The sequence below is a fragment of the Ceratotherium simum genome, chromosome 19 (genome assembly GCF_057802395.1).
Source record: "Ceratotherium simum simum isolate JZ-2026a chromosome 19, ASM5780239v1, whole genome shotgun sequence".
In the NCBI taxonomy this organism is placed as follows: Eukaryota; Metazoa; Chordata; class Mammalia; order Perissodactyla; family Rhinocerotidae; genus Ceratotherium; species Ceratotherium simum.
Window position 1 is genome coordinate 53,328,906 of NC_141918.1, and position 26,177 is coordinate 53,355,082.

The following is a 26,177-nucleotide window of genomic DNA, read 5'->3' on the forward strand; positions in this document are numbered from 1 at the left end:
GAGCAACTAGAAGGATGTACAACTATGACATACAACTATTGACTGGGGCTTTGGAGAGAAAAAAGGTGAAAAGGAGGAAGATTGGCAACAGATGTTAGCTCAGGGCCAAACTTCCTCAAAAAGAAAAAAAATATATTTTAGGAGAAATTGGACTAAGTGGAATAACCCTCAATAAAAAATGCCAGAGTTAAGAATGGAAGCCTTTTGTGAGCTGGTACCATTTGGGAATAGGGGAGAACTATGACGTGGTCTTCAAACTTACTCACTTGTGTAGCCTTTACATTAATTTGAAAAACCAAGTACTTTCTTTTATTTATAAGTCAACATCTAACGTTTTTTTCACCATAAATTTAAATAATAGCAAAGAATTTAATTTCTAATGTATTATAAACTCCAAAATTTAAAGTGGAACACATCACTTTTAAATATTTCCAGTGAAATTTAAAAACCATACCTATTTGATACTCATCATCATCCATTTTAAAAATATAGGAATAAGGTATTTAGCATAAATTTTATAGTTCCTTTTTCACCTTGAACTTAGTACTTTATCCTACTGAAATGCATTTTTAAGCTTGAAGGTCTTTTATTGATCACTGTATCATACTTCTCTGAAAAAAAAAGACCTTAAGTTGAAATTTTAGGTTTCTTTTTATTTCCTCTAAGAGCTTCTAAGTATTTTTTCTCAGTTAAGTTATTAACACAATAATTAATACAAAATGGATAAAAATTATAGAAATATATTACAAATTGTTAGAAATAACTTTTCAATACAAAAAGTGAAATTTATTGGAAATATCTCTCTTAATGGATGGTGAGGTTGTCTTTATTATGTACCTGTGGGTGAATGTCACTTACTTCTAGAATAACATGACACATTTCTACTCTTTGAATAGATGAAATTTATTGTTCTTAAGAATAATGAAAATAGAGAAGGTCAAATACCATATGATTTCCTTCATTAAGTAGTAGATAATAACAACAATAAACAAACACATAGGGACAGAGATTGGATTGGTGGTTACCAGAGGGGAAGGGGGGAGGGTGAAAGGGATAATTCGGTACATGTGTGTGGTGATGGGTTGTAATTAGTATTTTGGTGGTGAACATGATGTAGTCCATGCAGAAATAGAAGTACAATGATGTACACCTGAAATTTTTACAATGTTATAAACCAATGTTACTGCAATAAACAAAAAATTAAAAAAAAAAAAAAAAGAATAATGAAAATAGATGGGGAGTTGAAGAAATTTTCTGGTAGCGATGTCACTCAATTCTTTGAATTAATAGCAAAACTTATTTGTAATGCTATATCAGCTGATAACTTCATTAGGTCATCCTTTAGTTTTGCTGAAAGCAATTACTGGAAGTATCTAGGCTTATGAAAGGATTATTATCTAGTCATCAAAGCCATTTTTCCACACCACACCTGCACTAGTATTTCCAATTGTCTTTTTGATTCGTGTTCTGGTGGTTTCTATAATTTGGGACATGTATCATAATAAATTTTCTGATGAGTAATAGGTATGCTTTCTTTCAAGTGGAAAAAGTTATTACTGGGGAGATGGGGAAGAAGAAACTTTGGGAAACAGATTTTTCCTAAAAAATCAGGAAATTGATTTCCTTTGACGTATCATGGAAGGAGTACTCTGGAAAGTGAACCTCAGGAGTATGCATGTCCTAATTTGCAGACAATTGAACTGGAGTTCAAAATGCAAAACAAAAAAGAGAAAAGAGCTACAAGAAATTAGTCTTTTCTGGTTTAAACTATAACTTGAATGTCATGTTTCAGATGTAATATTTTACGCTGTGCTTTCTTCACAATTGATGCTTTGGACTTCAGCCAAAAAGTATTACGGGTTTTGATGTTGCAAATGTTCCTTGGAAAAAATTCTTAACACTGTGTTCTGGAAAACAATAAAGTACCAAATTAATGCCTGTGCTTATTAGAGCGTGTTAAAACCTTCATCTGTTTCTTTAATGTCTTAAATGTCTAATATTCATAATTTTCCAGGGATCGGACCGTGAGTGTGGTGCTGGGCTGAGAGGAAAGTTAAACACCGACGTCCACTGTGAACAGTTGTGATGGTAACGGAATCGATGGTCTCGTTTCACTGTGTGTTGAGCTGTGCTCACGCTACAAGAATGCAGTGTTACTGCTCCATCATCTAACTCCAAAGAGGAAAACAGGATTTAACTAGCTAAAGGCACATATTTCTGTAAGTTTTTCCTCTTTTGCTTGGACGCAAAATTAGTATAAAACCATTCAGATACTATTTTTAACTTATTTTGCATTATTTTAATGACTGACACCGGAAGAGCAAATAATTCACCACTTTAATCAAGCAAAATGACCTTTAACTTAATTAATTGGAAAAAAGGAGAAGTATTGGTATGAATATTGGTGATAACTGAAACCTAATATTTAAAAGAAAAAAAAAGATCTGAAAGATCTTAAAGGTAGACACATACAACACAAACCCATTGTGTGACTATGATTGTATAATGGCTACATTTGATAATAAAACTCTCCTGTTTAAAGAATAATAATTTATGCCATATGCCTTTTCTCTAAAGGTATATAATTATCCTATAAGAATGGTGGAAAGGGCAGATGAGCACTAAAAAAGCCTTTCACTGTGATGCTTCTGAATATTAGGGGCCTGAGTCTAGTAGGAAATATGAAGACTATCAAAATCTCTTTGAAATATTTGATGTCCTTCTGGTCTGTTAACTGCTCTGTTCTACATCTAGGATATTTTGGGGTAAAGCAGCTAAATAAACATCCAAATTAGAACCTGCTGTTTCACATCCCTGGAATTGTCATAATCTTTAGCTCTGCAAACATCACATGAACAACTTCTTTTTGAAGATCTAGAGTTATTTGGGTATAAAATCTAAATTTAAATGTTATGGCAGATGAGTCTTATGCTTCCTACTGATACCCATCCTCCAAAAGGCTGGTTAACCTCCATAAGACCAAACCAAACAAAAAGCTAGGCTCTATAATCTTTGAACCTTAAAAAATTTTAGTTTCTTGTTTAAAACAGAAAAATGGTCTTTTTAGGATATTTGAGCTGAGAGACAAATCTCCATGGGTATCTTGCATTTCTGTGTGTCTTGTGAGCAAAGGCACTGACTGTCTTTGTTCTAGACCATCTTTCCAAGGATGTCTGTATAACATCAGCCTTGGAAGACAGACGTGGTGTCTCCTCTGGAGCAAAGGTTTGTTTACCTTCTGGTAGATTTAAGATAATGTCGCCAACCAGGGAAGAAACCAGGCTGGCTTACCACCTACTATAAAAGATTTGGGTTCCCTAAGCTTGGGGTTCCTCTCTAAAATAACCCATTATGTGTGTAGGTGTCGTCTGGCCCTCTTTGTGTTGCCCTGTGTGTATTGGGGCTTGCAGAACTGATGCAAACGTCGAGATTCTGGCTATTGCTATTGCTGTGAGTAACAAACTGTCCATTGTCTCTGACCCAGGAGTCTTGTGTCTTTTGCCAACATCCATGAAACTGTGACAAGCTAACTCATTAGCTTGCAAGTGGGCTAAAATATCAGCCAGTTTATAGTTCTTGAGAGTTTGATTACTTGTGGCTATGGCATGATTTTTCTACAAATGTCTTTTATTGCTATTATTAACTTTGGACTGTACCATTCACATCTGAGAGATTTAATGTGGTTCTTAAGCCTGAGATAATCCATTGAAATATTTCTATAAGCTCTAATGCTAATTAAGTAAACAAAAACAACCCCAAAATTCCAGTTCAGATTTTCACTTATTTCTCTTAGGAAAACCATAAAAGAATTACCTCAAATCTATTTTGTAAAGAGTCAAGTTTAAAAACATTCAATTATTAAACCAAAGTAGGAATAATTATACCATGATGTGGCTAATCTCAATCTTTTTTTGTTAGGGGAAAGGATGGGTCTCATATTTGGAGAAAACAATGGAAATTTGGAAACGAATATTTTGTCTGATACCACAAATTTTTTTAAATGGCCTTAATTTTAGTAAATTTAAAATATGAACCTTCTTTAGTCATCAAATGAACTGGAGATGGCCCTGCATTCTGAATTGAGTAGATTTATTTGGATATAATTTTGGTGAAATGTGCATGGGGTTCCACACAAACCACATTTATCTCTCATTCCCTTGATGTTGACTCAGATTCACACTACAGGGGATCAGGATAGATCAACCCCACCTAGAGGGCTCCCTTTTAATCACAGAAGCGAGAGAGTTCCAGAAACATCTCTTTTTTGGGGGGACATTCTTGACTCATCTAACAAATATTTATTGAGCCCCTGTTGGGGGCCAAGCCCTAGGTTAGGCTCAAGAACACAACAGCAAACAAGACCAAGTGTGTGTGCACACAGGACATATAGTCTAAATCAGCTGCACCAATTTAGAAGAGTGGACCTTTGGGTGTTTCTCAGCCTACATCACACCTTTCACCTTCCGCCAAAGCTTCAGGATTTTCTATAAAGCCTGTCTGGTTTCCTAGGAAGCTCTCTTGACTGTAGGCAATCCAGAATTGAGCCATACTTCAAGCCACAAATCTATTCTGTTTAGTCTTGACCAGGCTGGAATGGGGTATAGAGGGGGTTGAGGAGGACCCTGGCATCACAACCCAGCACAGGAGTATGGCGTCCTCCCTGTGTGTCCTGACATGACTGAAGCAAAATGCCTGCTGAGGTCAGTGCTGGCATGATCAGAACTATCCATCTCATGTCTAGACTGGGGCCAGACGTATAACAGCACTAATAACCAAGTGTACTGAGTCCATGCTGCACGCCAGGCACTGAAAGAGGTACACTTTATACAGACTGCTTCACTCAACCCCACAATTACACTGTGAGGTTGCCAAAGGCTGGTACAAATTCCAAAACTACGTTGTACGGCCTCAACAGACTTTCTTGCTGTTCTCCTAAACCTTCAAGCTCAAGTGCCCCTCAAGGCTATGTGACCTGCCGTTATCCTGCTTAACACTCCCCGCTCCCAGATCTTCACCCTGCTTTCTTGCTACAAGTGTTGGTCCAAATGTCAGCACCCCAGAAAGGCCTTCTGTGACCATCCTACCTGCCCTTCTACCAAGATATGCTCTTTGCTATCCTTCTTTATAACTCACCTCCACCTAAATGTTAACACTTCTCTCCTCCTGGAGTTGTAGTATGCGTTATTCATTTGCCGGCTTATTGCCTGTCCCCACCACTAGCTCCACGAGGGCAGGATGTGGATCTGGCTCATGCATCCCTGAATCTCCAGCACCTGGCACCGTGCCCACTACGTCGTGGATGAACAATACACGTGCGCTGGGTGGGTGAGTGAATCGGTGAATCTCCACCACTTTTTCCCTCTGTTCTCTTCTTGGTCACTCCAAGGTGCTTTCCTGCTGGAACTCCCGCTTTTTCTGGAGAAGAGACTGGGGCAGGTGATTTGATGTCACCTGTCATTCAGTCTTCAGTGTAAGGTTCTGCTTGAATGTGCGAATACAAAGGTAGTTAAAGGATTATAGTCACAGCCTCATTACCGAACACAATAAGTGACCTTGGACAAATTCCTTCTATCTGCTCATAATGAAAAGATATTAATCACGAGATGGAAGAGGAAGTTAACTAATTTATGGGCATAGGAATTTGGGGATTAAAAAAGCCTTCGTAATTATTGTGAAAAGAATAGCCACACACATTTTTCTGAGTTACAGTGGCTATTTTAAGCAGAGCTGGGTTTCTACATGAGTATCACCTCAAACGCACTCATGAGATGCTAACTGTGTGCTGTGGGTTTGGGCTCATCTCTACTTCACTTTTGAAGCATGAGTGGAAGAGAAATCTTTGTGTGGCCTTATGTCCTCACAATGTCAGGAGTCTTCGGTTCGACCCTGAAGCTTGAGCCATGACAGAAAAATGTTCAGTTATTAAAGGAGCTAAAATGAGGACCAGGACCACCCCAGACACATGGTGGAGAGTGACGCTAAGATTCCAAACATATTTGAAAGTGAAAGATGAGTTATGGAAAACAGAATGTTTAGTAAAAGTCTCCAAGAAAAGCAGTGGAGTATCTATCCTGATTATTTGATGGGAGAGTTTTAGTGTTAGTTACAGAGAAGCAGAGGGAAAGCCTCTTAACCTCTTTAGGGCCAGGAACCCCTACAGCAGGCTGGTGATGCCTGTGGATTCCTTCTTAGATTATTACTTTAAATGCACAAAATAAAATATATAAGATTACTTGGTACCAAATTTATGCCCCCTCCTGAATTCTAGATTCTAGAGTAACCTTCTTATTTTGCAATTAGGGAAACAGAAGAGCAGAAAGCAAAACAATGTAGGACACACACTTTAACCTAAAAATAGGAACACTTTTCTGGCAGAAGTAAACCATGCTGTGATCTAATATAATTAAGGAATGTTGTTCTAAGTCAATCTGTATTTAAGAAGTTTTAATAAGGAGGCTTAATCTTGCTTCCAATTTTACTTTAGAACAGCAAGTACTTTTTCCTTTATACCTCTATTTACACAAAGGATTTGCTTCTGTTACAAGTAATAAACTCTCTAATTAAAATACTTGAGCGGTAATCACATCAGATTAATAAGTTTTATAATGCATTCAAGATCTGGTATGAAAACTTGCCCCTAATAAAAATCTTCTTTAGACTCCAACTGGTTCATACAGCTGACACCAATGCTCTAGAATCCAATTTCGGTGACTGAATTGGAATTCCTACAGTATATTTTCTTTAGAAAAGAAAAATAAACTACAACATGAATATGGACATAAGTGATTGACTCCTAGCAAGAAAAAAAAAAGATAATTCTTCGGACCCTTTCTAAAAACACTAGAAGAAGCGATATCCCAAACCATGGATGTGAGATGACTGTTTGTTCTCCTTAAAGGGGATGCTTTGGGATGGGTCTCGGACTGCATGCCTCCTAGCCCCAGGTGTGAACTCCACTCAGCCCTTGAAACTACAATTATAGGTTGGAGAAACCATGAGATGAAGGGTTATTTCCCTTTCCCGTACCCAGACCTCTTTCAACCCTGACATTCTCCATCTCACTAGCATTGCTTTTGGTCTGAGAAATTCTCGAATGGACTCTCTTTTCCACGTTGTAGCAGAAATCAGAGGTGTCCAAAAAATCTGGGACTACTTTCAGATACTCTGTGTCCAAAATTCCCAAATAACTCTTTATGACTTAACAAAGAAAAGCCCTACCTGCCTCCCGCTACCTTTTTCTGAGCACTACTAACTTCCCTGCCCCTTTGCTTACAGGCAAAAACAGAGAGAGAGTTTTAGAAATCATGCCTAGGTGATGGATTGTTCTGCAAAAACCCTCGTGATGGTGTCTGGCAGGAACAGGAGTCTCTGTGGCAGCCTAGCATTTCTAGCTTACGTGGTACTTAGCCTGCCCACTAGATAGCTTGCTGCGTGTAATGGAGCACACTTTGAGATCTTTCTAGATCTGCATCTGAGTTTTAAAGTCCTTCTCTTCCTTCCCCCCTTAAAAACACAAATGTATCCCCACACGGTTTTCAAACAGATTCATGCAGTGCTCAGTCAAAGGGAGAGAAAGAAAAAATAAGAGATACTGTTTCTTCCCTCAAAGAGTTTGCAATCTAGTAACCATATTCTGGTTAATAAGCCAAAACAAACATACGGAAGCAATGCCCTACATCATTAAGGACTGGGTTGTATAATCTCACTGTAACCTCCATGTATATGCCTCTCTGTAGCATCCAGCATACATGCAGTAGCTCACTTGCTCACCTACACCCTGTGAGATAGGACGGGTATGATGATACCCTATTCATAGAGTAGACACAGCTTCAGGGAAAATAACTGACTTAAAGATCACAAGCCAGTAGGTAGAAGAGCTGGGATTAGAACCCAGGGTTTCTGATTTTTAATTCAGGCTCTTTTTAGGCCAGAAGCGAACTACCCTACACCAGTAGTCATACACACAAAGACCTTTAAGACATGGAGTGGATTCATAGAGGAGCTAAGACTTCCACTGAGCTCTAAAGATGGGAAGGATTTGGGCGAGGAGAGGGGGCGGGAAGAGACCTCAGCAGGAGCTCTGTGTCTCCTGGCTTGGGTGTGGAGCAGTGGGAGATAGAGGAGCCCAGGGAGGTAAAGCATCACCTCATGGCACAATGCCAGGGGACATCACTCATTGTGTGTTCTATGTGGAGTCTACATGTACTTCTACACGAATGGGGGCCCTGGAACACAACTCCACAGACTAAAATGTAAACGGTGCCTCCTGGAGTTCTGCAGATGCCCTGATAGCGTGGGTGAGATGATGGAGAGCCTTGAAAATCACGCAATTTTTCCCTCAAAAGTGGGTGGTATCGTGGCAGGAAGAGCTGGAATCAGGCTTCAGCTGTCTGTGGCTCTAGGCCTGAATTGTGTGATCTCAGTCTCTCAGAGCTTTTTGTTTCCTGTGTATAAAAGGAAAATATTGGACTAGATAACTTCTAATCTCCTTTTCATCATGAAAGGCATTTGACCTCTCTGATGTGGTAGTAAGTAGGAAGCCATGCGAGCATTGGTGACATGAGGAACGTGGTATTTAAGTAATACTGGTATGGAGGATGGACGGGAATGAGAAGGGCCTGGAATGGAAGATAACTACATGAAGCATCTCCGGTAATCCAAGAGTGAGACCGTGAGGGGTAGACTAGGATGGCAGAAATGGGAAGGAAGGGAGAAACACAGGAGCCATTTGTGAGGGAAAATCCAAGAGCACTGGGTCATTGATTGGATGGGGAAAAGACCCCAAAGCATCAGACCTGAGTGACTGGCAGAGTGCCTGCCCCAAGAGAAAGAAAGGGACTTCCCCCCCAGGTGTAGGGGGGAAGAATTCAGCACTGGGCTTCTGGTGTTTGGTGACAGTGACGCATCAGAATAGAAAAGTCTAGTTCTCAATGGGATGAAAGGAACTAGAAGTCACTTGAGACCATTGAGTTGGAGATAAGTGGGAGTCATCAGCTCAAGGGAGATAATTAACGTTCCTGAGAAAATAAATGTGAAAGCTTTTATAATGCATTAGCGAAAGTGTTTTTTGGTTTTATAGCCAAGAGACCTCAATGAAATGACCTCATCTCTTTTTTAGAAGTAGATAGAATGGAAGCTAATCATATATTTTAACAATTAATGTTTTCATTAAAAGAAATGAATGTCGATCACAGCAATTGATGACGGAATACAGGGCCCTTGACCTTCTGAAATACTCTGTCTGTAGTCACATCTAATCTATTCTCTCAGTCCAGAGTTTATTCCTCTGGTGATTTTGTACTGTGTCGATTTAGGGAAGCTGGAAGTACGTTTCCCGGCAATTCCTTCCTGTAGTTCTGGGTAAGGGTCTGCAGGAAGAGAAGTTTGCATGAGACTTGGAAGGCCAAAGTGGCACCTCAGCCCTGTGCTTGGGGGCTGGCGCAGGGACCGAGACGTCACTGCAGCTCACGCATTTTGTGATCTGCTGTTCTCCTTGTTGCTGCTGCCAAAGCTCCTCCAACTTCTCCCAGTATCAGGCCAGGCACATTGTCAGGGACCTGGAGAGAAGGTCACTAGTTTTTCTGCAGGTTGCCTGCGTCCCCGGAATCAACGTGATGAGAGACAGACGTGGGCTTCAGTTTCTTTGCACGATTCCAGTTTGTCCTAGAGGGGCCGTTGTCTTTGCGTCCCCCTGCCTGAGTGCAGCTTTTCCTCTGGCCTGCCCTGGTGACCTGTAGAGACTTCAGGCCACAAGCAGATGCGGTGGCAACAGCCTTCCACAGACTTCTTCACCAGCTCCCCTTTGTGGCCCTGAGGAGTGACTTTCTCCTTCTCCTCTCACCATCTCCTTCCAGACCTTTACTTTCTCAGCGTCTCCCACAATCGTGCGACGTCTGATCCCTGAAGAAAGTGCTTGTCCCGTACCCCTCACAGTGGCTCAGCTTCCCTGATAGAATTGCTCACGCCGTCTTGTTATCCAGGGCTCTCTGGACCCAGCCTCCCTTTAACTGACTGCACTGTGTGCATTTCATTTATTCTCAAAGGACCATTAGCTATCAGAAAAGGGTGATGAAGTTTTAAAATGCATCTTAATATTTTTAAATGCCTTCACGACAGACTGAGAACAAGTATTACAGTACTAGCTACCGTGAGGTCTGGGGACGCTCTCTCCGGGCTTCAGGTGCCTGACGCCGGGAGCCTCCAGAACCGCACCCAGAACTGGCCGGCTCCAGTGGTTGAGTGAGAGAGAAAGAAACTCGTGTCTTGTTGAAGCCATGGTTATTTTGGTCTTTGTTATAGCTGAGCTTGAATTCTAGCCAAGATATACATTAAACATTATCTTGATTAAGGTCAGTTATTCAAGTAAACGCACATCAAAGACACCTGTATTCTTATCATTGTCCTTCTCTATTATCTTGTAGTTCAGGCTTATACATGTACGTGCTCACATACCTGGTAGAGCTTCAGAAAAAGAGAGACTGTCTCTTATCTTGAATAAAATGCAGAGTGGCCCATTTAATAGCCTCACGCGATGGATAATGATACGCTATTTTCATTCATTATGACTTCTAGTGTATCTTCTTGGAGAGACCGAACTAAAAGTAGTTACCATTGACTATCAAGACCAACACAGGACTGCCTAGTCTTGTCCTGGACTAGGGATGAACCCTGAATTCCAGAGGACAAGAGAGGTCTTCATGTATTTGAACAAGTCACTTAACTTCTCTGTGATTCAGTGTCTTCATTTGTAAAATTTGATGAATACCCTTCGTTTGTAGGCTTGTTGGGAAGGTAAGATGAAGTACTCCAAAGTATGTCATGACTTCCCAGCACAGTATTTGACATACTAGGTGTCAATAAGTGTTTAGTTGAATCTAAAGCTTAATTATATTTTAAAAGAATTAGTGTAGAATACTATTTAAGGAATCCTAAGGGGTAAATAACAAACAGCCTCCAGTAATTTTTTCCAGAATCAGATGGAGTTTCCTGAAAAGGGGACTCTTGCTCTAATACAACAATGTATCCAACAATATGTAGCGAGTGAGGATTTGCCATGTTTTCTAAAGTTGCACAGAAAGAAAGGAGAGAATGGCAGCATGAGCATGGGAGGACTCTGACCGTGAGTAGGTTGGTTCCAGAAGTTTAAGATCAATGTCTCTCATATTATAATATTTGTTGTGTCATCATCTCTGCCAGCCTGAAAGGGTCTCTGAATTAAAATGAAGAGGGCATCCTTTTCTTTCTGCTGACCTTTTCTTAGATTCTTAGTTGATTCTCTCAGAAGATTGGATCAAGACAATTGATGTAAAAAGGAAATATCTGTAGTTTTATGATGAATACACAGGAAAAAAAAAGATGCTGGCAAAGGAAATCAATGGAACAATAAATACCACCTGCAGTTCATCAGATGAGCAAAACTTATTGCACTTACTAATATAGAAAAGTTCACAAACAAGGTTAAGTTGTTCCTGGGCACAAGAGAGCACTCATATCTTGCCCTTCTGATACACTTTAAAGAGTTTCTGAAAATAAAGATATAAGATGCTTGCTCAGATTTCGTTAGCCTTATGTTTCAGAACAATCACATAAGTATTTTACGGACTGCATGTTTGTGCCCCGTCTGAAATTCATATGTTGAAACTCTAATTCCCAGTGTGATGGTACTTGCAGATGGGAACTTTGGGAGGTAATTAGGTCATCAGCGTGAAGCCCCCCATGATGAGATTAGTGCCCTTATAACAAGAGACACGAAAGAGCTAGCTATTTCTCTCTCTCCCTCCCTCTCTCCCTCTCTTTGTCTCTCCCTCCCTCCCTCTCTCTCTCCCTCTGCCATGTGAGGACACAGCAAAAAGGTGACCATCTACAAACCAGGAAGCGGGCCCTCACTAAGAACTGAATCTGCCAGTGCCTTGATCCTGGGCTTCCCAGCCTCCAAACTGTGCGAAATAAATGTTGGTTGTCTAAGCCACCCAGTCTGTGGTAATTTGTTATAGGAGCCCAAACTGACTAAGACCGAGTATTTCACAGGTACACACTCAAGATAATTGAATTCTGAAATAATGGTAGAAACATGTTTCCAGGTAACTGTTCATTAATGATAGTATTTATCATTATTAAATCTTAAAAAGCAGAGTCAGGGTTCAGAAACAAGTCAGAAAGATCAGATATTGATGGTGTTGTAGTGTTTACTCTATCTACCCATGCACAGTCCCTTATGGGGAAATCTGTCTACTCATAGTGCCGGAAGAAGGGCCAGTTTCTGGTCATCCATGTTTTGGCCCAATCTTGCCCCAGCTGATTAGACTAGAACAACCACCTATGAGTTGACAAAGCAAAGAGCAAAGTCAATCAGATTCCGTCTCTCACTCTGTAATTTGAACAAATCAGTATCTAGAGAATGATCTCACTTAGAAGTGGGAGTAGACTGAAAGCCTACTGAAAGCCATGTGCAAGTCCAGTTATTAATTAACTGAGACTAAGCTGGCCAAACCTGCTTATTGCTGACCAGAAAGAAGCAGACACAGGGAATGCAGCTTTCTCCATTCAAGTGTAAGCTCTTTGAAGACAGGGACAGTATCTGTCTTGTTCATGACTGTTTCTCCAGCATTTAACGTAGTTCTTGGTTATGAAGAAATTAGTCACTCAACACATATCACTTCAATGAGTAGTTAACAGTGGATCACTAAAGCAGCCCCAAAGTGACTTTCTTCCCAAAAACATTGTCCAGTTCCCAGCACCAGAATCCTACATTTGTCCATGAGATTCCTTCTCCTTCAACATAGCCTGTGTCTTCTTCTTGTTCTTAACCTCCAACACTTCCCTTTATTTGAACAAGTTTGTCTGGTCCTTGATCTGTGTAAACAAAAGTTTCGATACCAACTCTGTAAGAGAGAGGGAGAGAGGGAGGAAGAAAGGCAGAAGGAGGGAGAGAATGAGAGGGAGAGAGGTAAGGAGTGGGAGTTGAGGATGGTAGAGAGAGACAAGCCTTAAATTTTAAACACTTAATTTTCTAGTGAGATGTACAAAAGACCCTTCACAACTTCCCTAAAGAGAGGTTTAGACTTCCGGTGTGAGGCTAGAAGACTAGAGAACTGCAACAAACAACTGATTCTAGAGAGTTTGCTCAAGAGAAGTGTTTAAACTTGGTCATTGGAGTAGACAAACTACGTCAAATAAACAAGCTCGTAGCTCTCTCTCTGTAAACTGTATTGTGTTGAATGGGAGTAACTTGACTCGCATTCTCCTGCTTAATAAAGTGCCCAGGGAGGTTACTCTAGTATTTACATAAACTTAAAGAAATAATGCATCCTTCTTCCCAACCCGTAATTCCCTTCTTCTTTACTATCGCTCGAATCCATCCACTATTGTGTCTTTAAGAAAATCTAAACACTTGATTTTCTTTTCTTCCACTTATGAAGAAATTCAGGAATGATATGGAGAAAAATGTTATCCTAATAAACTTTGCTTTCATAAAACAATATATTCTCTTGGGCAATAAATATCTTTCAGGTCTGATTCATCTCTAATCAACTGGTGTTAAAGTATCCTCATGCAACAGATAAGGAGACTAATCCTTCGGGTGAATACGAGCCCTGCACATTTCACAAAGCAGACAAGCCAAGCATACTTTCCACATTAGCAGAAACATCAGGTGACTAATGTTATCCCTGTCTTGCTTTTAGTAGTTCCATATGTGAGATACTATAGCACTACGATGCTCTGACTGATCAAAAGCAATACATTAATATTCATAAGGGGAGAGGGGGAAGGAATAAAGAATAAAATACTTACTTGGTCCCAGACCGATTGAAAAAGCAGCAACATAAGCAAGCAAGCTGGCTAAGGACAGCCATTTCAGAAAAGCTGGGACGCCCTCAGGGTCTGTGACTATCTGGTGTGCAGTCTGGCTCAGTCCAGCATTTGGTGAGGATGTGGAGGTCATCTCCCCTCTCTTATCCACGTCATTTCTCATGGGCATTAGTGAGCTTCCACTGGGGGAAGTGATCTCCTTAAAGGGCTCTCTAAGATTGTCACTGCTGGCCGACAGGTTTACTGGTCCATAAAACACAGACTCATCCAAGGACTGGTTGATAGGACTATGGCTTCTGCAGATACTGGTGAAGTTCATGTTGATATGGAGGTTCACGACGCCCATGGTCACCAATGAGGCTGCCATCACAGAGGAGCCCACGCAGAGGAAGGTTTTGCTTCCTACATGGTCTACAAGAAGAGTGGCCGGGATGGTACTGACGACCTTGACAACCCCAACCCCCGTGGAGGCAAGGCTAGCCACCTCATTGCTTTGGAAGCCAACAGACTTCAAAACAGTTGATGCATAGAATAATATATTTGGCTGGCCAGTGATTTGGACAAAAAACACCAGTGTTAGGCCTATCATTATTCGGGTCCTCATGTTGTCCTTTGAACGAAACAGATCCCAAAAACTATACTGATATTCATCTTTCAGGGAAGATTTGATCACAGTGAGTTCCTCCGTTGTATCTGAGATGGTTCTCAACCTCCTGAGAACATTGCTAGCAGCTTCCTCCTGTCCTCTCATCACCAGAAACCGGGGACTTGGAGGAAGAAAGTACATTGCAATCGCCTGCAGAACTCCCAAGGGAATAACAAGGCCAAACATGTACTTCCAGCCCTGGGAAACATTGGCAAATGCATAATTGGAAACGTAGGCAAAAAGGATGCCGGTGACAACCATCAGCTCGTTTAGTGACACAAGAAGGCCTCTTCTGTGCTGTGGAGCAATCTCTGCAATGTAAACACAGGTGGCGATTGAAGAGAGAGAGATGGAAACCCCTATAGCGATGCGTCCCACTATAAGGACCGAGTAAGATAAACTGAGTATCAAGACCAGGCTTCCGAGTCCAAGGAGGCAGGATGACAGGATGATTGCAGGCCTTCTTCCGAACCTGTCAATCAGGACCCCTCCGGTGAGAGAGGCGAGTAAGGCCCCAATGAGGAGCGAGCTCACCACCATTTCTTGCTCATGGCAGGTCAGGGCCAACAAGGTCCTTATCTGAAGAAGAGCCCCAGAGATAAGCCCGATTTCATAGCCCATCAGGAGGCCACTGACGGCAGCAGTGACAGCCGACAGGAGGGTGAACGTGCCACAACCTATGAGCAGAGAGGAGAACCAGGGATCAGTTCTGACTCGTTATTTTAAACGTTTTATGTCTGAATGGAGACCTAACCTTGTATAAGTACCTTTTTCATAGCACCGAGTATAAACACACACATAATTATACTAAATAATGTACTAACCAAAAATGATTAGATATAGAAGGAAAAATCCTTTTTGTTTTTGGGAAGAGAGCAGTGGAGACATGTAGAAAGTCATTTCCTTCTATTATGTGATGTTGATGTTTTTAGTTTCGAGTGGACAGCTATGCAAGAGAAGCAGACGGCAGATGCTGAAGACTGGACAAACGAGAACACCGTCTGGGGCCTGCCTGGGCACTGGATCAGAAATCCCGAGGGCAGCTCCTCGGGGCCCACTGCAGTGCCCTGCGGGCAAAGCCATGAGGGCAGGAGAGTGGGCAGGGGCCTCCAGAGGTGCTGCAGGCTCCCGTTGTGGAACCTGGGGAAATAATTTTTGGCAGCAGGTACATAGGTGTTTGTTATGTGTTTGTAACTTGTCAAAACAAAACCAAAACAGAACAGAAAGTAGCCGAGGGAAGAGCGTTGCGGGCCCAGCAAACAGCCGTCTCCAAGGCCTGCGGACGGGAGCGCCCCCTGAGGTGACGCCAGCGAGCGCATCCCGTGTGGGGAGCGTGAGCTGGGAGGTGGGTGGGAGAGGGCATCCCGTGAGTGTGGGTAGGGATGGAGGGGGCGCTTCCTGCAGGGCCGCGCAGGCCGCAATGACAGCTTGTCATTGTATTCCAAGTATAACGGGGTCGATGCCCATGAGTGGGAAGAGGGCACTGAGTTTTGGTTCTATGTGGAGTCCTGTCTGGTAGCAGGGAGGAGTTTGCTGCCTCAGTCTGGACAAGCGATGATTCCAGCTTAGACTTGGCGTGACGCGTGGAACCCAAGACAAGCAGGCAGATTCATGAGTTAATTTGGAGGTAAAAACGGCTACACTTGCTCGGGAATTGGAGTTGGAGGATAAGGAAGTGGGTCAGAACCCAAGAGGGCTCCATGGTTTGAGCAGTTGGTTGGGTGATTTTACAACATTCAATACCTTGCACCCAGGTGTCTCTGCCACACAGCGCGACATACTGACCCAGGGAGGACTGGGAGGGGGACCGCCATGGGTGGGGTAAAGGAGGAGTGCGAATCAGAGGTTCCATTTTAGACTTACTGAATGTCTTGTTTTACCTGTAGACATTCAGATACAAATGTCCAGTAAGGGACTGAGTGTACAGATTGGGAGCCTGAGAGGTAGGTCAGGGCTGGAGATACACATTAGGGATTCAGCAGCATGTATTTGGTCTTGAAAGCCAAGGGAATGCACTTAGTGAGAGAGAATGGAGAAGGAGCCGCATGAACAGGACGTGACCAGGGAATCCCAACAGTTAGAAGAGGAGACCATAGCCTAGGGCTGGAGAAGCTACAGAGCTGAGAGGTGTGTAGAATGGACTAGAAACATGCGCTTGGGCACACAATTATCACAGGCTGAGCTAAGGCTATTTAACTGGTGGGGGGTCTGGTTAAAAATGCTGCTCAGTTCTAGTGAAGTGAGCAGGTCAAACAAAGCTGATCTAAATCTCTTCCCACCACAAATATCCAAGGTATTTAAATCTCCAGGATCTTGGCGGGATATGCGAGCTGGGAGACTCCAAAAAATAAATAAAATGAGGATCGAATATTTAGGTGGAGGAGCAAATAAAAATGCAACAATTCACAAGAAAATCAAACTGATGAACTTTGCAAACACAAACCATTAAATTGAAATTAAATGGGCAATTTATCCAGCTAATCAGAAAACAAATTTTTAGCACCGTTACACAGCAGGCATCCTCCTAGGTACTGAGGGCTATGAATATAGAAATGAAGCAAAGCAGATGTGGTTCTTGCCCCCAAGAAACTTAACATTCTGGTGATAGCTCTACGTTTTGTTATTTATTATGCACTGTTTTAATTTTTACAGGCAAAATGACTCTGAAGTGCTCTCTTATAGCTTCCCTCATGTCCTCAGTTTCCACATATTCATTTCCCAGGTGATCTTAAAATCCTCAACAAGTTCCTCCACCACAAATTAGGTCAAATTCTCACATCTGGATAAGAGTATCGTATTGCTTCGTATCCGTACTTGTCTTTGTTCATTTTTTCTATGTCTGACTGTTGATTAGCATGTGTGTTTTGACAATTGGTCTCTGATATTCAGATTGGAGAAATAAGTGACTTTGGAGAACGAAACACATGGGAGGCAGATTGAGTGAGGCCCCCAGAGAGGGGTTTCAAGCGACAGAGGGCAGAGTGGGACACTGAGTCAAGGACGTAGGGGAAGAGGTGCCAGAACTGCTCGAGCAGCAGGAGGTTGTCCTTGCCACTCTGACTTTCTCCTTCACCTTCTCATTTTCCCCTTTTGTTAGATGGGAAATTGTGCTTCTCTACAAAAAGAAAGATCCCGTGAGGCACAAGAGTCCCTTCCCTTGCGCCTCTACTACCCTACTTTAGAGAGAGTCTGAGGCGGGGAGTTGAGGAGGAGTAGGGGTGAGGGGCGAGGCAAGCCACAAAGCCAGCCTCTGGTGGTCCTGGGGAAGTCTCTCCTGACAGAAGTGGCATCCAGCTCCTTCTTGTGCTTTCTGGACTTAGCTTCATGTGCCTAGTTCTTTCAGCCAGAGTTCATAGGACACTGACAAAGTGGGATGTGTTCAAAGGGTCTGCAAACCCTTCCAGTTTCTCAATGTCCCTCTCGAGACCCAGCAGCTAGCACTGAGTATAGTTCTTCAGAGACATAATACAATTATTTCCATAAGAATTTGTAAAAAAAATTTAGAAAATTACAATTTTAAAAAAATTTTATATATCACACCATTATCTATCTATCTATCTGTCTATCTATCTATCTATCTATCTATCTATCTATCTATCTATCTATCTTTCTAGGGAATTTGACTTTAAAAGCTTAAAAAGTTCTACTAGGACGTTCTATGACTCTATTCCCACATGGTGAGCATAGCAACATGGGTTATACACTGCAGAGAATTAAGCCAAGGTCTTCATTGTCTGAATTTTATTTGAGGGGTGTATCTCCCCCGTTATATGCTTTAAGGGGTACTGCCCAAAACTAGCTTCTCCCCTCATCTCATGACTGTTGCTGATAACTGCTGGAGTCTCATTATGATCCTCAAGCTGCCAAGCCAGGATTCTGAATTCGAATTCAGTGTGGAAGGCTAGTCCCTGATGCTTCCAAGATTGCAGCCCTGTGATACCTCAGGACTTCCACCACAGGAAATTTTCCTGGTGCCATTTTACCACATAAAAACAATGAAGAGAGACATAAAGAGTGGGCTTTCTCCTGTGTCTACTTTTTGGTTGATGCTGATAGAAGCGAGATGGCATCCTATGGACGACAGAAAGTAGAGAGAACTTTTCCAAGAAATCTGGCAGGGAGTGGGAGGAGAGAGAGAGGATGTGGCAGGGAGATGGGGTTTATGCTTGTCTAAACATGGATGGGAGAGTCTGGGGCAGCTGGAAGGATGCAGGAAAGGCAGCCAGTGCCAAAGGAGAGGGCAGGTGGGGAATCATAATTAGTGCCTTTTCAGTAAACCCACAGCCTCGCAGTCAAACAGTCTGCACTTAACGCTCGTGATGAAGGTCAGCATTCCCAGCCATTTTACTCCATTTACTGTGAAGCAAGCATGGCCTTGCTTCACAGGGGCCCTTCCTGTACATCCGTTTTCCCCAAAAGTGTCACAGGGAACTCTCAGCCTTTAGTGGACATCACAAGAGTGGCAACTATCTGGAGACTTGCAACTGGTACCCACAGGCTGTTGGGTTACTGCCTGTGTCTGGCTGCTTTGCTGGAAGACCAGCAGTGTTCCTTTTGATGCACTGATGCTTCTTTAATAAGGTAGTAAAGTAAAACTGGTCCCTCGGAAGACGTGGTCACAACCAAGAAGCTTTATGCAAACGAGCGCTGAGACCCTCAGGGGGGCGGGGCACAAAGGGCAGGCAGACTGAGCAGCCACCAGACAGTGGCTGCATTGTCTGTGCTCTGGGTGACTCAGATGAAAGCACGGCCGGAACAAGCACCGACACGAGACACTCACTTCTCACAATATCTGAGTTTCTGCCTGTTTTCTCCTCTCCCTTCTCCGTGTGCCTGTTGCAGCAGTGAACGCTCTCCGGCTGACTCCATCCTACTGCAGCCTGAAGAGCTGGACGCACGGAGTTTTTTTTTGGCAGGGGGCCAGGCTATTATACAGCTTGACCAACTGTGAACGCCTCACCAACTTAACAGACCCTCTACTTTATGTTTTGCTTAAGAAAACCTTGCAGGGGCCCCCCAGTGGCCTCTGCCCCTTCTCCCCGGACACCTAAAATCCCTACCCATCCCTCAGGAGTCATCTCAAGTGCCACCTCCCTTGTGAAGACCACCCTGCTCTGCCTCGTGCTGCTGTCCCACCCCGAGCCCTGTGCTCCTACTGTGCACACAGTGTGTCTTCAGAGCACCTGTCACACAGTCAGGCCCTCATTTATGTCCTGTTGGTCTTCCCCTATTAGACTGGAAGCTCCTTGAAGGCAAGAAGCTTACTTTCTTTATGAGCTATCTGTATTCTCACCTCCCATCTCTGGCACAAGGGAAATGCTCAATGAATGTTTGTTGAGTGAATGAATGAATGATAGCACTCCCAAATACTGATCCTTGGTCCCCTCCTCCCATGTTCTGTCAGCAGACTAAGGTTAATCCCTAGTACGTTGTAGCGGTTAGCATATAAAACTCTGTATCTACATAATGCTTAGCACACTCTTAGCGTGTCCACGAAGCTCTCGGCAAGATGATTAGCCTGTTAACACCGCACCGCCGCAGAGGCCACACAGGGCCTCGCTGCATTAGCAGTCAGCCCTGTGTGGACCTGTCCTCGAGTCCTCGGACTCTGTGGTTAGTGGTCCCCTTCCAGTGGACCAGGTTTTCAGATTCCACCCCAGTCTCCAGGCACATTGTCCCGCTCATCCTCCTTCCTTCACAGCCTATGGAGACCCGATTCATCTTGGAAGATCAACTCGAATATCCTCTCCTCTCCAAAACCTCTCCAGACTCCCTCTCTCCTCTCTCTTGCCTTTGGTCCGTGGCCTTCAGCACCCCAGATTATGTTTAGTTATGTCTGCACCTGCCTTAGATTGGGGGTGCCTTGAGAGTGGGGGTGTCCGTGTCACAGGGACTGCATGGTGCCTGACACGCAAGCTCGGGAGGCTACTGGACATGTCTGAGGGAGCAGCGCTGGCTCTACCAGAAAGCTCCCTCACAACCTCTGGGAGGGCACGTCCCGTGGAGAACTGACGTGTGGGGTTTCCCACGGCTGTCAGGGGCCCCAGATACAGCCTCAGGGCCCTGGAGCACGTGTGGTGCCCCTGTGGAGGGAAATGTTGGGCACTAGCCTTCATCTAGCCACCATCCTCCCTCCCCTGCACCCCAATCCTCCCTTTGACACATGATGAAGCTCGGACCAGCAGGAAACATGGCCTCCTCTGTACCTACTATTGTCTGACCTTTCTAGGGCAAAAGGATGGGAACTTTGCTCTCTTTGTATTTTTCCAACCCCAGGTTTGATTTGGTAGTACTTTCACAGACACACTTTGCTGAAACTATTCTGCTGGCTATGGGGGTGTGAAGAGGGGACGCAGCTGTCATCACACATCTGCACTGCCCTGCGTCCTGCTTTGTCGTCAGCTACCCTTTCTGTCTGCTGGCATGTATGCCCTTCATTCTTTCCTTCCTTCCTTCCTTCCTTCCTTCCTTCCTTCCTTCCTTCCTTCCTTCCTTCCTTCCTTCCTTCCTTCCTTCTTTCCTTCCTCCCTCCCTCCCTCCCTCCCTTCCTTCCTTCCCTCCCCGCCTCCTTCAAGGTGAAACTTTCACTAGGATAAGCCCAGGTCCTTGTTTCTTCTAAATCTTCCTGCTGCTAGTTGAGTTCTTCTTCTACTCAGAAAAGATTTCTTCTAGTATTTTGGGTTTTCCCCAGCATCTGTTTGGGAGTAATTATTCATGTGTTAGTTATTCATATTTATTTCCTCTCTCATGTCCATCTTCTCGTCCTTTTGGTGTGCATCCTAGGATAGCTTCTCATATTTATCCTCCACATCACAGGCTTCAGATGACAATCTGCTCTGGCATTCCAGTCTCCTCAATCTCCTTCCATGACCCACGTCAGACTCTTTGCATCTCTGTTCTCAGCCGGCTCCATTTCACCTCAGTTTACTCTTGCTATCAGATGTTGTCCTACAGCTCTTTTTTCACAGAGTCCATTTTAAAAAAATTATAGAGAACAAAAATCAGATGCTTTCCAAAATTTATGTGTGTTTCCTGTAAAAAGAAATCTTAAAATGCATGCTTTGCCTTTGTATTTAAAATGTACTTGCCAATAACCAGATTTGCTGCATTCTTCTTATCTGGCCCCCAAACCAGTTATGATATTTTTGAGTGGAAGAAACCAAAAACCCAAAAAACAAGGGCTTAAAACATTGTGGCATTATTGTTTAGTTAGCAAGAAGTTGAGTGTCTCTGAGGATTCACACTCTATCCATCCTTCTGTTCCCGCCTCCTTAGCGGGCTGGCTTTTGTCCCCGACCTGTCATTGTATGTGTGAGGTGGCTGCCACAGCTCCAGGAGTAAGATTCTCTCACGACCAGATTCAAAGGGCAGGGACAGTGGAGGAAGTAACTTAGGGCAAGGCCCCTCCTTTTATCAGGAGGGAACTTTCCAGAAGCACCTGGGATGATGATGGGGTTCAGGACAAGCCACACCAAAATGTGACACCTTGGCATATTGAATATTTTAAGCCGAAGGAGTTTGAGAAAATGGCAGAAGCAGGAAGTACCTCTGACTTTCCCCCTGGCCTTCTCCCCTGAAGCGGGTCATAAGACCCTCATGTGGGAGGTGTCCGCCCTATACCCAGAGGAAAACAACCACCTTATCTCCGAAGAGAAAGGGACGTGAAGAGGAATCTGGACAAACAAGCCTTGCTAAGTTTCCCCTAGTTTACGTCCTTCCCCTCATACTCCTTGACCTGTCATCTTTTCATGACTGTCCACTCTTCATCAAGTCTAGCATAAAAATACTCAGGTTTGACCATTTCTGTGGGTCTTCACTTCCTTATAAAGGCTCCCATGTCGCATAAAACTTACATTAAATAAATTTGGATGCTTTCCTCCTTTAATCTGTTTTCGTCAGTTTAATTTTCAGACCCAGCCAGAAGCCCTAAGAGAGCTGAGAACTACATTTCTCCTCCCCTCCAGAGACTCACCCTAACGTCTCACTGACCAGAACCAGGGTTCCATGGTCAAATCTGGCTGCAAGAGAGACTGAGAAGGTGGCCTCTGAATCTTTCAGTTCTCCTGATAGGAGAGGCAGAAAACCAGAGGGAGCTGGACCAGCTATTGGGTTTTCAGTGTCCGACACACCTTATTCTAGCCATGTAGTTGCATCTGGAAACTGCTCTTGATTGGACCTGGAGGAGAAATTGATATGCACAGCCGCTAGCCAACTTTCTGATGTCTGAGAGCTGTTTTTCTGGTGAGGCTCCATTGGACTGAGAAAGGAATTCTTTTTTGTCCCCTGACTATGAATAAGGGATCTTATTCCTGCATTAGTTAAAGCAGTCTGTAGTTCTTTGCTTGTCAAAAACAGTACATACAAAACTACAACTTCTAGAATGCACCATTCTAGTGGCTCATCTAGGCTTTTCCCCTTCTTTTTTTTTTAGGGTTGTTTTTTCTTTCTTTTTTTTGAGGAAGATTTGCCCTGCGCTAACATCTGTTGCCAATCTTCTTCTTTTTCATTTTTCTCCTCGAAACCCCAGTACATAGTTGTGTATCATAGCTGTAGAGTTGTAGGTCTTCTATATGGGATGCCGCCTTAGCATGGCTTGAGGAGTGGTGAGTAGGTCTGTGCCCAGGATCCGAACTGGCAAACCCTGGGCCACCGAAGCAGAACGCGCGATCTTAACCGCTGCTCCTCGGGGCCGGCCCCCCTAGGCTTTCCCCCTTCTTAACACTCATTTCGTATTCCAGAATAAGAGCCACTGTCTTTCCTATCTAGCCCAAAGTTGCTGAAATCCTGGAAATTACAGCCGCTAGAAGATGTAGGAAGAGACGTGATGATGACAGGTTGGGATGGGAAGAAGCGGACCGTCGAGCAAATCTTCTGACCCTCTGAAAGAGCGGCTCCAGGGCTCCGTGGAGATGTCTTCCTTTTCTCCGGTTGGTGAAAGTTCTCTCGTTAGAGAAGCACAGTGAGAGTCTGTGGAAAGGTAAACTTTTAATGCCCTATTTTACACGTTAGGCCCATGTTTGCATTTTATTTAGGGTTAAGTCCTAACTCATTGAATACATCTGGCTTTAAAGCTATCGTAATTTTGCATTTCTTTCCATGTTTTCATGGGGATTTTCAACAGATAGTTAAGAAGGAGTGAATCTGGAGAACAAACCAGCAGGATCTTTCCTAGAGACCTCTGATGTCCCTCGGATGGAAATTCTCAATGTGTGTGAGCTGTGGACATCTCAAAATTGACAAAGTCTTTAAAAAGGACCTACAACCCATAAATGATTATTGAATACGGGGAAAAATAGTAACGTACATACCCATACTTCAAGATTTCAAACCTATGTAGATGTGATGAAAAAAATTTTTCTTAATTTCAAAGTGTTAGTGAACGCGTGGTAGCTTTCTGTCATTCTGTGTTTTCTAATCAATAAACATAAAACAGCGAAAACTTTTGTGTGAGGATTCGGGACCGGGCCGTCGTGTAGCGGTTAAGTGCGTGTGCTCCGTTGCTGGCCACCTGGTTCCGATCTCGGGTGTGTCTCAGGCCAAGCTGTGGCAGCGTCCCATATAAAGTGCAGGAAGATGGGCACAGATGTTAGCCCAGGGCCAGTCTTCCTCAGCAAAAAGAGGAGGATCGGCATCAGATGTTAGCTCAGGGCTGATCTTCCTCACAAAAAAAAAAAAAAAAAAAGTAGTCCATGTACTCAAAAATGGTTGAGAATCACTCTGAGTGCTTTTTTTTTTTTTTTTTGTGAGGAAGATCAGCCCTGTGCTAACATCTGCCAAACCTCCTCTTTTTTTTGCTGAGGAAGACAGTCCCTGGGCTAATATCCGTGCCCATCTTCCTCCACTTTATATGGGACGCCGCCACAGCATGGCTTGACAAGCAGTGCATCAGTGCACACCAATCCCAACCAGTGAAGCCCTGGCACCAGCACCGTAGCAGAGCATGCGCACTTAACCACTTGCGCCACCGGGCCAGCCCCCTGAGTGCTTTTCAAATTCTTTAATTAGGGAAATAAAATGGTAAGAAAATAAATAATATTGTAGAGACTTGGATGTAAAGCTCTCAGGAAGAGCACTTTATTTACTAAAAATAAATACCTGGATGCCCACCCCAGTGTTAAGGGACAAGCCCATGGGGCATGTTGATAATATACAGGTGAACTGTGAGAGAGAAGGAGAGAGAGAGGGAAAAGGCCAAGAGGGGAGAATTTTGAGGAGTGTGTGTGAGAGAGAGACAGAGAGAGAGAAAGAGAGAGAGAGAGAGATCAAGAAACGGTGGCTAGAAGACATGGAAGCAACCAAGTGTCCATCAACAGATGAGAAGATGTGGTATATACATACAATGAAATACTACTCAACCATAAAAAAAGACAAAATCATGCCATTTGCAACAACATGGATGGACTTTGAGGGTATTATGCTAAGTGAAATAAGTCAGAGAAAGACAAATACTGTGTGATCTCATATGTGGAAGACAAACAAACACATAGATAAAGAGAACAGATTGGTGGTTACCAGAGGGAAAGGGGTTGGGGGGATGGCAAGAGGGGTAAAGGGGCACATGTGTATGGTGATGGATGGAAACTAGACTATTGGTGGTGAATACGATGCAGTCTATACAGAAACTGATATATAATAATATACACCTGAAATTTACACAATGTTATAAGCTAATATGATGTCAATAAATAATTTAAAATAAAATAAAAGAAAAAAAGAATGGCTAAGAGATCCCAGAAATAGGAGAAATGGAAGAAATGTTGAGGACCAGTTGTCAAGTTTGGAGAATGGGGATGGGGAGCAAACACAAGGGAACAACAGAGCAAGCGGCCAGTGGCTTTAGAAAAGTTGGTTTACAAGAAATTCCCAATGGTGGATTTGACAGGAGAATTTAATTGCACCTAATATTTAATTGCACTATAGACCTCTTCAAATCACCAAGAAAAATCTACACAGAAATTGTGTGAATGGGATTTGAGTATATGAAGGAATAAGGGCTGTAATCCACGCATGGATTGGAGCAGGGATCAGAGAAAAGACCAGCTGCAGGAAGTGAGGGACAAGAATCCAGTGGAAACAGGAAGCTGGTGCAAAAAGTGATCAGAATCACAATACTCCTCAGGTGTGCTGTGTGTGTTTGAGGATGGGCGGAGGGGTGGGGAGCCAGGAGGCATGTGGATTTAACCTTATGGGGGCTGGAGCTATTTTTGTTTAAATATTAAAAGAACAGTGACCCCATAAAGCTGGAGGATTTAGAGACATGCAGGTGGGGTTTTCCAAGACTCCCTAATTCTGTCACCACTACCATCACTTTCGGAAACTTTCTTGATTTCTCTAAACTGATGTGGTCTCTTCCTAGGAATTCCGCCTCTTGTGGTACTAAGCACACAAAGGTTTCATGATATGGTCCCTGCTTACATCTTCAGATTCCTTCGTCATCCTTTTCCCCCACTTTAAACTCTGTGCTTTCCTCATACAAGAATATTTGTAGTTCCCTGAGTGTGCCATTCTCACTTCCAACTCGTATACAAGCTGTGTTCTCTGCTTAGAATGCTCTCAGTAAACCTACTGGCCTCAGTTATATTTTCTTGACTCAGCTTAGTCATACTGTTTCCCAGGATCCTTCAAAAACTGGCTGAGCTGCCCCTGTGCACTACCATAGTACCGCGTATTTAGCCACCTCCTCCATCGTAGGTTTCCTGATCGTGTCTCTCTTCATCAGTTG

General features: G+C 43.3%; 1 protein-coding gene across 1 annotated transcript in view; it reads right to left on the reverse strand.

The window, feature by feature from the left end:
- Positions 1-26,177, reverse strand: part of SLC2A12 (solute carrier family 2 member 12) — a 53,944-nt gene that overhangs the window by 20,722 nt on the left and 7,045 nt on the right. The window contains exon 2 of the mRNA XM_004422339.3: positions 13,792-15,132. Coding sequence (XP_004422396.1) covers positions 13,792-15,132 — 1,341 coding nt within the window. The remainder of the gene's footprint in view (positions 1-13,791; positions 15,133-26,177) is intronic.